We start from the raw sequence: 11,085 nt of genomic DNA, 5'->3' as shown, positions 1-11,085 counted from the left end.
ATTAAACATATAAGAATCTTAAATAAGAAGTGTACAAGTCTAACTCATACTAAGGGGATAAAAATGTAAAAGATTTAGAATGAAATAAAATTGCTATAGTACAAATAGGGCAACAATATGGCAAGGTGTCTTGTGCAGATAAAGTGATTAGTAGTCAAGTCAGTGTGAGTCCTTGGCCTTGTTGAAGAGGCCAGCAGCGGATGGGAAGAAACTGTTTGTGTGGCGTGAGGTTTTGGTCCTGAAGGACCGCATGCCTTCTGCCGGAGGGGAGTGGCTGAAACAGTGTGTCCAGGCTGGGAGGAGTCAGCCACAATCTTCCTTGCTCGCCTCAGGGTCCTCGAGGTGTGCAGGCCCTCGAGGGTAGGCAGATTGCAGCCGATCACCTTCTCAGCAGCGTGGATGATACGCTGCAGTCTGCTCTTGTCCTTGGCAGTGGCAAAATTGTACCAGATGGTGATAGAGGTGAGGATGGACTCAATGATGGCTGTGTAGAAATGCACCATCATTGTCTTTGGCAGGTTGAATTTCTTCAGCTGCCGTAGGAAGTACATCCTCTGTTGTGCTTTCTTGGTGAGGGAGCTGATTTTCAGTTCCCACTTGAGATCCTGGGAGAGGATAGTGCCCAGGAAGCGAAAGGACTCCAGTGTTGACTGGGGAGTCACACAGGGTGATGGGGGTGACTGTCTTAAGAGCTTTGAGCTCTAACATAACGCTTTAACATTTATGAAATTAAATAAGATACCCTTTTCATCACTCTTTTTTCTCATTTTTCAACCGTGAGAAAATATTGCAATGCATAACAATGACAGATATACTTTTAACACTGTCTCACCATTTTGGTTTCAAAGCAACACTTTTTTTCACCTTCATACTGCTGACATACTTTTGTCTGCTATGATATTGATAACTGTTATGCAATATACTCTTCTTCATCACTATATTTGCTCATTTTTCAAACTTCAAACTTTTTTCTGTTTCTCAGTCTTTCATTCTTTCATACTTTTAACGCTTAAAAATGTATGAAAGTCAATAAGATACTCTTTTCATCACTGTTTTTTCTCAATTTTCAACAGTAAGAAAATATCGCAATGCATAACAATGACAGATATACTTTTAACACTTTTTCTCACCATTTTGTTTTTAAAGCACATACCTCTTTTAAAATGTTTGTAAAACCTTCTTCACTATTCAAGCCATCAAAACAATAATTTCAACTGCTTCCAGCAAACACACACATTTTCTTCAGGAAATGTACCTTTCTAGTTATTCTTAGGACTGGGTGTCAATGGCAGGCCCCAGAAGCGCTTAGTCGAAAGTTGTGAAATTTGGCACACTCATTGGGGACAGTTTCGTGGTCTATTGCACAAAGTTTCATGTCTCATACTTGGGCACTCTAGCGCCACCAACGGGTCAAAGTTGGATTTGTGTTTACAAATGTAACTTTTGAACCGCATGTCCGATTGTCAAAAATGAGGTACCGTTGGATTCCTTGGATCAAGCCGAGTTCAACGCACACCATGGCGTCAATTTACGGTTATATAAATGTTTCGCCATTTCCGGTTTTATCAAAAACCTTTGAAAGCCTACTCCTCCTACACTTTTTGTCAAATCTTCTTCAAAATTACCAGATATGCTCTTCAGACCAAGCCTCCCAAAAGTTATGGTAAAGAATTTTGATCATAACAACCGTTTGTCCGTGACAGCCAATCAAATTCAGCAGAAAAGCCACCAAACAGGAAGTGAAGTCATATCTCAGCAGTTTTTTGAGGCAGTGACACCAAATTTGTTACGCCTACTCGGCACCTTATTCTGGGGATGTCCTCCAAAAATGGTGTCATGTGTGTAACCCAGGTAAAACAATGGACCAATTACAAGTAAAACTATATAAAAGTTTAATATGTATATAATGGGTAAAAATATTATACATTTGTCCAAAACTGATAAATTCCTAATTAGGGATATTAAATTCGAATAAGATATTGAAAATAGCCATATTCACCGGAAGTCATGTGACTAATCTGTGACGTATCAAAACTAACGTGCAAACACCTGTCAGAAATTGATGGAGAGAATCAAGAGAAGCATGCAAGACGGTGATCTCTGAAACATTTGGATATATTAACAAATAAATTGATTAAATTGTTTAACATTAAAGAACAATTCAGTTCAAAAGACATATCAATCGTAGAGTGACGCCTGGGACACACTGGCTGCGAAGCGCCTGGACGCGCCGCGCAGCGCCACGATCGGCTACGACTGAGCAAAAGCTGTTCACACCAGATGCGCATTTCTCCGCGCCGGTCACCAAGCCTTTCAGCTACTCTGAGCTTTCCTTTACGCTGACATGGTACATAAACATGGCATTGGCTATATCCATTTACATTACATTTACATTTAGTCATTTAGCAGACGCTCTTATCCAGAGCGACTTACAGTAAGTACAGGGACATTCCCCCCGAGGAAAGTAGGGTGAAGTGCCTTGCCCAAGGACACAACGTCGAACTAGCAACCTTCGGATTACGAGCCTGATTCCCTAACCGCTCAGCCACCTGACTCCCTATATCCCAGCATTGATCCTTATCTACGTTGTCCTTGTAAAATTGTTGCTGACATACAACAACTCCCTGTGCTTTTCAACTTCGAGAATTCATTTGATGCTGATTTTAGAAATCGACTTGGGGGTTCTCTCTCAGTAGGCTATGTCTGCCTGTGTGTTGTGTGCAACGCGTGACAACTCGTTTCTCTCAAACAAACAAAACAACTACGGGCATGCTAGCTCAACGGATCAATCCGTTTATTTTCATTCGTTTTCATCAGAGTAACCACATGTAAAGGACGTTCGTTACCAACATTGTGTAATTATAAAGTCTACAACTTTACAAATGTTCACCGTAGTCTACAATTAATGGAGTCAAATCTTAATAACATGTTTTTTTATTCAAATATATCAACTAATATGGTGTATTTCATCATCCTGCAGCAGATTTCGCAAGCGTTTCGTGAAAAAATTTGACCAGCTGCCGAAACAATCGCTGCAGATCGCAGGCAATCGCAGGCAAGCGCGGCGCTTCGCAGCCAGTGTGGTCGGTCCCAATTGATAACATGGGCGCCGAAAGAAAAAAGGAGGCGCTTCCAGGCGCGTCGCAGCAGATCGCAGCCGATCGCAGGCAGTGTGTCCCAGGCGTTACAATCCACGTTTGTTACTTATATTGATGTGGATGGAAGCAGATTGCAGAAAGCATTGCCATGCAGACTTTTAGTGTGTAGCCTAAATCATCCAACTTGGTGAGTCAACATACATATGTATTTTATTTCTAAAAGTAATGTACTTTGTTTTGGTTGATAATATTGTAATCATATTGTTAGAAATAACAGTTCAATTGTTTATTGAAATGTAAAGATGTGGACATGTGAAGTTTAGCTATGCATCTAATTCCATGTGTTCTAACATAAGCTAGCGGCTGGATTTTCTGAAACCAGAAACTTATTATTTCGAGAAGATAAGATAGTTTAATAAATTTTTATGGTCCTGTTGTTTAAATAAATAACAGGCCAGGTTTTTGATCTGGGATCGAAATTGAAGAAAATCCTTCTGGAAACATCGAATTGAAGAACTTTCTGGAAACCAACGGTTTCTTTGAACCTGAGATGGCGAGCCACCCATGCGAGTGAAATCTTCTGGAGCGAGAGTGCAAACTCTTGACGATAAGTGAACTGTATGCTAGAGCAAATCATACAGAGAAAGAAGTGATTGATCATTTATTTTATTTTGTTTACATTTCGAATCTTTTGTAATTGAATGGACATTGATGGTTTTGAAGACTGGTTAGTTAATGTAATCTTTTCTTATTTTCCTTTTGAATATTGTATATTCTTTTGTGTACCTTTAAGGGAAAAGGTACAGTAGTGTGGTTTAAACATATACAAGGTTCAATTGAATAACAAAGCTAAACCAAACAATCTTAACTTGAATTAAGATTAAAAAAATAAATAGTATATCTAAGTTTAAAATTAAGTTCTTTAATTAATAACTGATAAGTAAACTAAAAGTATAAGGTTTAATATAATTCTAAATTAGGAAAACCATGGTTAATAAATAGGTATCAAATTAAGAAATTCCAAGTCAATTTACATTCATAACCTAACAGATAAGTAGCAGGATATAAAAGAATAACCACATTTACTTCAAACAAATTCATTGGATTTATTATTTTTCATACCTTTTGCAAAGTATTAAGCTGTACTAGATTTCAGAGTATCTGTTTTGCTACAGAAAATAAATCTTTATAATCATCCACCAGTATCGTATCTGTTCTCTCATAGGAATCTAGAGATCTGGTCCTTGTACTTGTTACATGTGACTAAAAGGGTGCTTGGCCGGAAGCATAAACGTGTTTTGGCTAATAACTGTTGAAGTTTTTACCTTAATAAAGTAATTTCTTTGTCTCTTGATGTCTTGTGAGATCCCAAGCCTGACCATCGATAATATTTCATAACAACCGAATTGACGCGGCCGCCATGTAGGATTTTATGGAAAAGTGTAATAACCTTTTGCACGCCCCAAATTTTGTCCAATGATTACCAAATTTGGCATAGATTATCTTCAGACCCAGCTGCACAAAAGGTATCAGATGGATTTTCCATTTTCAAAAACGTTTGTTCGGTAGAGCCGATCAAAGGCGGCGGCAAAGCCTGATGTCTATGACATCATACACAGTTATATAGATTCTCTGCCATCTTGAATGTTAAGGAAAAGCGTTTTTTCGCTACTCCTCCTACAATTCTTGTCGAATCTTCTTCAAAATTGCCAAAGATGATCTTCAGACCAAGCCTCACAAAAGACATCACATGTTTTTTTGATTTTCTAAACCTTTTGACTGGAACTTCCAATCAAAGTTGTCAACCAAGCCACCATAAAAGAAGTGAGGTCATATCTCAGAACCTCTTTACTGCATTGACACCAAATTTGGTATAGGGACTAGGGACCCTGTTCTAAAGAGGTCAAAAATACGTCATGCCATTTCACCTCTAGGTGGCGCTGCAATAAGCAAATATTTGGCACCAATTATCTTCAGATCAAGCCTCACAAACGTTTTCACATGGTTTTCCAAAAAAAAATTCCGGTAAAGCTGATCAAAGTCGGCAATGAAGACGCCAAAACAGGAAGTGAGATCATATCTCAGGAAATATTTGCTGAATTGACATCAAACGTGGTACAGGTGCTCGGGACCCTGTTCCAAAGAGGTCCACAAAAGGTTGTGTCATCTAACCTCTAGGGGGCGATCCCGTGTCTGACACATGTTAACATGTGATACCAGTTGAATTGATGCGGCCGCCATTTTGAATGAATGAATGAAACTTTTTTTCCCCTACTCCAATATATTATATTAATAATTTATTAATAATATTCTATCCAATATTCACCAAATTTGGCACAGATTATCTTCAGACCACAATCAGCTTAACATGTCAAAATAGGACTGAATTACATCTGTTTAAACTTGGGCCAAATCTGACAACATCATGCCACTCGAAAAACTGCTTATATTTTTACACAGTAACTGAACCCAGTAATTTCCAGCACTGAGAATAGCTCACTAGGATAAGTTGGTGTCCTGGCAAGTGCAACATAAAGGGTTTGAATCCAGCCAAAGCCAACAAGCCTGTCATGTCACTGGTTATCTGTTTACACTATCAAACCTCACCTCACTCTATCAAAATGGTTTTTGGATTTCAAAAGCGTTTGTCCGGTACAGCCAATCGAAAACGGCAGCAGAGACGCCAAACAGAAAGGTGAGACGTATCTCAGCACATCTTTGATGGATTCACACCAAACTTGCTGCGTGTACTCTGAACCCTCTTCTGAGGATGTCGAAAGTTTCTTCTGGGTCATCTGACCATCTATCCTTAAAAATTGCCAGAGATGATCTTCAGACCAAGCCTCCCAAAAGTTATCCCATGGAGTTTTGATTTTCGCAACCGTTTGTTAGTTACAGCCAATCAAATTCAGCAACTGATCCGGCAAAAGGGAAGTGAGGTCATATTTCAGCACATCTTTACTGCATTTACACCAAATTTGGTATAAAGACTAGGGACCCTGTTCTAAAGAGGTCCAAAATAGGTCATGCCATTTGACCTCTAGGTGGCATTGCAATAAGCAAAAAATTGGCACCATTTGTCTTCAGATCAAGTTTTCACATGGTTTTTGATTTTTCAAAACCATTGTACATTTACATTACATTTAGTCATTTAGCAGACGCTCTTATCCAGAGCGACTTACAGTAAGTACAGGGACATTCCCCCCGAAGCAAGTGAATACACTCAGCCATCTGACTCCCATTTTACCGGTAAAGCCGATCAAAGTCAGCGATAAAGCCGCCAAAACAAAAAGTGAGATCATATCTCAGGACATATTTTCGGAATTGACATCAAACTTGGTACAGGTGCCTCTGTTCCAAAAAGGTACACAAAAGGTTGTGTCATCTAACCTCTAGGGGGCGATCCCGTGTCTGACACATGTTAACTTGTTATACCAGTCGAATTGATGCGGCCGCCATTTTACGTTTTATAAAACTTTTTTTTCCCTATTCCTCCAACAAAATGTATCCAATATTCACCAAATTTGGCACAGATTATCTTCAAGGGCAACGTCAGAGGTTCGAACCCAGCCAAAGCCAACGCACCTGCCATGTCACTGGTTTTCTGTTTAGCGAGACTGTAAGCATCTGCAAAGGAAGCCAGGTACTACGCAGTCGCTAGCTACCTGTAGTCTAGCTGTATATAGTCATGGCAATCCTCACACAAACTATCAAAATTATATTCATTTTACCTGCTTGGCCACCTCATTGCTGCTTGCGGCTATATTTATCTATATCTTCCTGCTGTTCTTGTATTGTTTTTGTATTGTGTACTGGAAGCTCCTGTCACCAAGACAAATTCCTTGTACATGTAAGCATACTTGGTAATAAAGCTCTTATTCTGGCTAAGCAATACGGCAGCTAATGGACAGCTAGTCAGTCCTTACCGCTACGATTATACATATGACCTATTTTTTGCCTGTAGCGCAGCTAATATTTTAATCATGACTGTTTGTGTGACGGGTATCTAACAGACGTAGCCACGCTCCGTCACGACAAGGTATCGTTCGCCACTTGCGGGATTTGAACGCTCGACCTCCGATTTGCCAAGTGCGACCACTACCAACTACGCCAAAGAAAAGCTAGCTCTTCGTTGACGCGGGTGGCCTGCTACATACCTGAGGAGTGAGTTTCATGCTTTTCACACCGTTACACTCACCCTTCTGAAACTCACTCCGGCGGTTAGCTGATGCTAACCTAGTGAATCCGGGTCACGGCACCAATGTGACGGGTATGTAACAGACGTAGCCACTCTTCATGGGGACCAGGGCAGATCCGTGGCGTCTAACGTGTCCGTGAGTCCAGACTGGAGAACACCTTGCTCGTCTCGTAGACTAAGCTGTGCGACTCTCAAGCCGCTCCACCACCACATAAACGCACCCACACCTACATACACGCACCCTTACACACCACAGACTGCTTCGCTGCATCGTTTTGTTTATTTCGTGTTTTGAGTGTCGTGGATACAGGCATTTAAGTTGCTAATGTTTTTTTTTGTTTCGTTTGCCTTGACGTGGGTCCAAGGGGGAATTGTTGGTTTTTGATTGTGTGTTTATTGTTTAGTAAAGAGTACTATGTACACTTGCATCAAGCTTCTGAGCTGTTCTCCTTATTTGCATTTGTTATATTTTCCTTAATTGCTGACGGTATCACACCCTAGTTAATTGGCAGGATTTTGGGCCTGCCTGGCCCGAACTTTCACTACCTGGGGTTTCCACCGTTACAGTCTTCAAGGACCCAGACTGTGATGTACCAGATCACACTGAACAGGGCCGCTTGATTTTGAATTGTAGAGACAGCACAGATTTCCTTTGTGCAAAAATAACACTGACATAGAAACATTTGTTCAAGAGTTGTCAGTGAGTAAAGAAATGAATGAATACATTTTAAAACGTGTTCATTCTTGACCACTGCAGTAATGTGCACAGGAAGTGAGAACCCCTCAGTTTCTGTGGAGCCAGGAATGCTATAATTGAAACCGTGTGTGTTGACGTTTGTAGACACACAAAGTCAATGAGAGAGGGAGAGAGACAGTGAGAGACAGATAGACAGAGAGAGGGAGAGAGACAATGAGAGACAGATAGACAGTGAGAGAGAGAGAGAGAGAGCTCAGGAGGAGGTCTTCTTTTTGTGTCACTGTTTAAAGTGACTGTCAAGCTCTCCCTGGCCTTTCAGAGTTTTATTTGAATGTGAAACCAATTTTCGTGTTAAAATGTGTTAAAATGCGATATGTATATATTCTCTAATATAAAAAAAAAAACATTAGGAAATGAATGAAGAAATGCTCATATTTGTAGGCTACTTATGCATATTACATTATGTTAGGAACTGAAACTTTGCACGACTGCACACACACACATACACGCGTACACACATTATGAATTACTACAGGGTTTAAATTTTATAGTTTTTGTTGTTGTCGTGGCGTCACGCGAGGGCAGCTTTTCAGTCGTTGTCGTTAGCAGGGCGGGACGGAGAATGGTGACGTGCACTACAAACTGAGATAGCCTATAGGCCTACTCTCCTATAGTGGAGTGGAGGCGTATTTGCAGGATAAAACCCGTTCGCTCTGGCAGAAGGACGTCGTTCATACTGTAACATCTGCTAGATGACTGATAACCAGGAACACAGCGTCGTGTTTTAAGCGTTGGTAGCACAATATCCCCAATTACAAGACGCTACCTATGTGACAACCTGTCGGCAAATGTATATTTAAAAAAATGATCGCGCATTGCCATTAATTATCACATACATAGGCTACAACTTAAGTTCTGCGACCATAATCCCATTTCGGACGTTGGATTTTCATCTGCTATCATGGACGAGGACAATCAAGGTAGGCTATTTTCTTCCTTCCATGTCATCACATAAGGCGACCGTTATTTTGCAGGTTATGCCCATCAAATTGAACACAAGAGAATTCTATAAAGGTTACTCATCATGTAGGATTAATTTAATATGACCACACAGACATATACAACACTGTAGCATAGCCTACACTTTGCAGCTGATTATTGAGAATAGATTTAGCCAGGCTTTTTACAGCGCTCCGGCTCCATCATTTTGGTCAACTGTAGCCTACATCACACTAGCATATTGCACATGTAACCAGACGTACTATGGTGCGCACGCACGCACGCACGCACACACACATAAATAAATACCATGCTAAAGATCGCAGGTTAGGTTTAGCCTTTCGGAGCTGTGCTGGCGACCCCATTGCACGCATGATTTCATGAAAACCCCATTCAGTGAGTGTATGCTTCTCTGAAGGTGTTTATGTTAATGCAGAATGTAACAATTGACCTATATTCGGTGTCAGTATAGAAAAGGTTGTCACCCCAAGTTGCAGAAAGCTGAACTAGGCTATAACGTGGCTTATAAGGGTTTATAAATGGCTTTATTTATATTTTAGCTGGTTCTGTTTAGGCACTTACAAAGCTATCTCAACAGGTCGTCCAATACTGTTGCCAGGTATCACCTTAAACAAATGTACTCAGTCTCAGGTAAAGTTCAGTGGCAAATTGTGTATGCAGAAAAGTTCCATATCCAATGTTCCAAAGAATACATCTTTGTAACACACAGTTCTAGATATTAGGAATTATTTAAGAAATCTTACAGTCAGTCCACAGATTTAAAAGTTAATGATATATAAATAACAAATGTAAATAAGGAAACTTTCTAAAACAGACTTGTTCAAAACACAAAATGACTGCTGGCACCACCACAGAATGTGTATGTTTGACTGTGGTGGGGAGAGTGTGGGCACAGAGTGCTCATTGTGCCACATGAAACAGACCTCTCCTCCAACGTCAACAGCAACACACACACACACAGACAGACATACAGTTGTGTGATGTTGTAAGGGTTCACCACCATCAAAACCTTACATTCTGTTAGGAAGCTGGAAAGCATCCCCCTCACTGATGCCATCCAGAGATAACTGACAACAGCTATGAGGGCTGCCAGAGCACCACACGCAGGCAGACAGACACACACACACACACTTTCCTTGCGGCACTGTCTGATTGGGCAGCCTAAGCGGATGGGCTGATGGATCATGATCTAGAAACAAAAGTTCTGTGTGTTTCATATCACGGAGCTTCTGTTCATCTGGAATAACGTGTGTCCTGGACTGGCAGTGGATGCATACTTTCACATGTCAGAAGTACCTCACAAGCTGCACCGTACTGTACGTGTGTGTAGGTGTGTGATTGTTCATGGACTTTTTCAGTTATTGTCTTATCATCATCCCCAACATACCAAAGCTCCATCAGAACCAGGACTCACCGGAGCCTCTTATTCAGGTTTGCCCAGCACTTCCGTGCTGGGCAAACCTGCCGTGGCTGGGCAGAATCGCAGGGATGCGTGGGTGAGAAACAGTCTGTGGAGAGGAAGCGGCCAAGCAGGCCGGGTCTTCACTGTGGGATCCTGTCTGAGACACGGCGGGTCTGTGGTGGTCGACACCATCCCTGCTGTGCCCAGTGATCACTGGGCCGCCTGTGCTCTGTCCAACACACACTCCCACGCTTGGAGACACACATGCAAACACATACACACACATTTGCTGCCAGGCACGAGATGATGGAGATTAAACTGGGAGAAGAGGATAGAGGGAGAAGATATGGAGATAGAGGGAGGGAGGGGTGGGGAGGAGGGGAGGGAGAGAGAGACATGGAGTAAAATACAGTGTGAAAGGAAATTAGACTGAAAGTGAAAGTGCTAGATAGACAGACAGAGCCAATGAAAGAAAGGGAGGTAGGAAAAAAAAGACAAAAGGACATTGAGTAAGAGTGGATGAGAGAGAAAGAAAGACCAGAGTGGTGGAAAATGGTGATAGAGCAAGACATGTACTGTATGTGTCTAAGAGAGTGAAAGGGAGCGAGAGAGGTTGCAAGGAGTTAGAGAGACAAAGAGAATTGAAGACTGTCCAGAGAGATATGGAGTA

General features: G+C 41.2%; 1 protein-coding gene and 1 long non-coding RNA gene across 2 annotated transcripts in view; both read left to right on the top strand.

Moving 5' to 3' along the window:
- The first annotated feature begins 3,183 nt into the window (after positions 1 to 3,183).
- LOC134013503 (uncharacterized) lies at positions 3,184 to 4,295 on the top strand. The gene is made up of 2 exons (XR_009928957.1): positions 3,184 to 3,285; positions 3,552 to 4,295. It is a non-coding gene; the product is annotated as an uncharacterized LOC134013503 (long non-coding RNA).
- Positions 4,296 to 8,659: 4,364 nt separating this feature from the next.
- LOC134013169 (cytohesin-3) overlaps positions 8,660 to 11,085 on the top strand; it is a 119,544-nt gene continuing 117,118 nt past the window's right edge. Inside the window, exon 1 of the mRNA XM_062452962.1 lies at positions 8,660 to 8,973. Coding sequence (XP_062308946.1) covers positions 8,955 to 8,973 — 19 coding nt within the window. The 5' untranslated portion in view covers positions 8,660 to 8,954. The remainder of the gene's footprint in view (positions 8,974 to 11,085) is intronic.

Source organism: Osmerus eperlanus, chromosome 2 (assembly GCF_963692335.1).
Source record: "Osmerus eperlanus chromosome 2, fOsmEpe2.1, whole genome shotgun sequence".
In the NCBI taxonomy this organism is placed as follows: Eukaryota; Metazoa; Chordata; class Actinopteri; order Osmeriformes; family Osmeridae; genus Osmerus; species Osmerus eperlanus.
The sequence above is the reverse complement of the archived record's forward strand: the minus strand, read 5'-3'. Positions and strand labels throughout refer to the sequence as shown.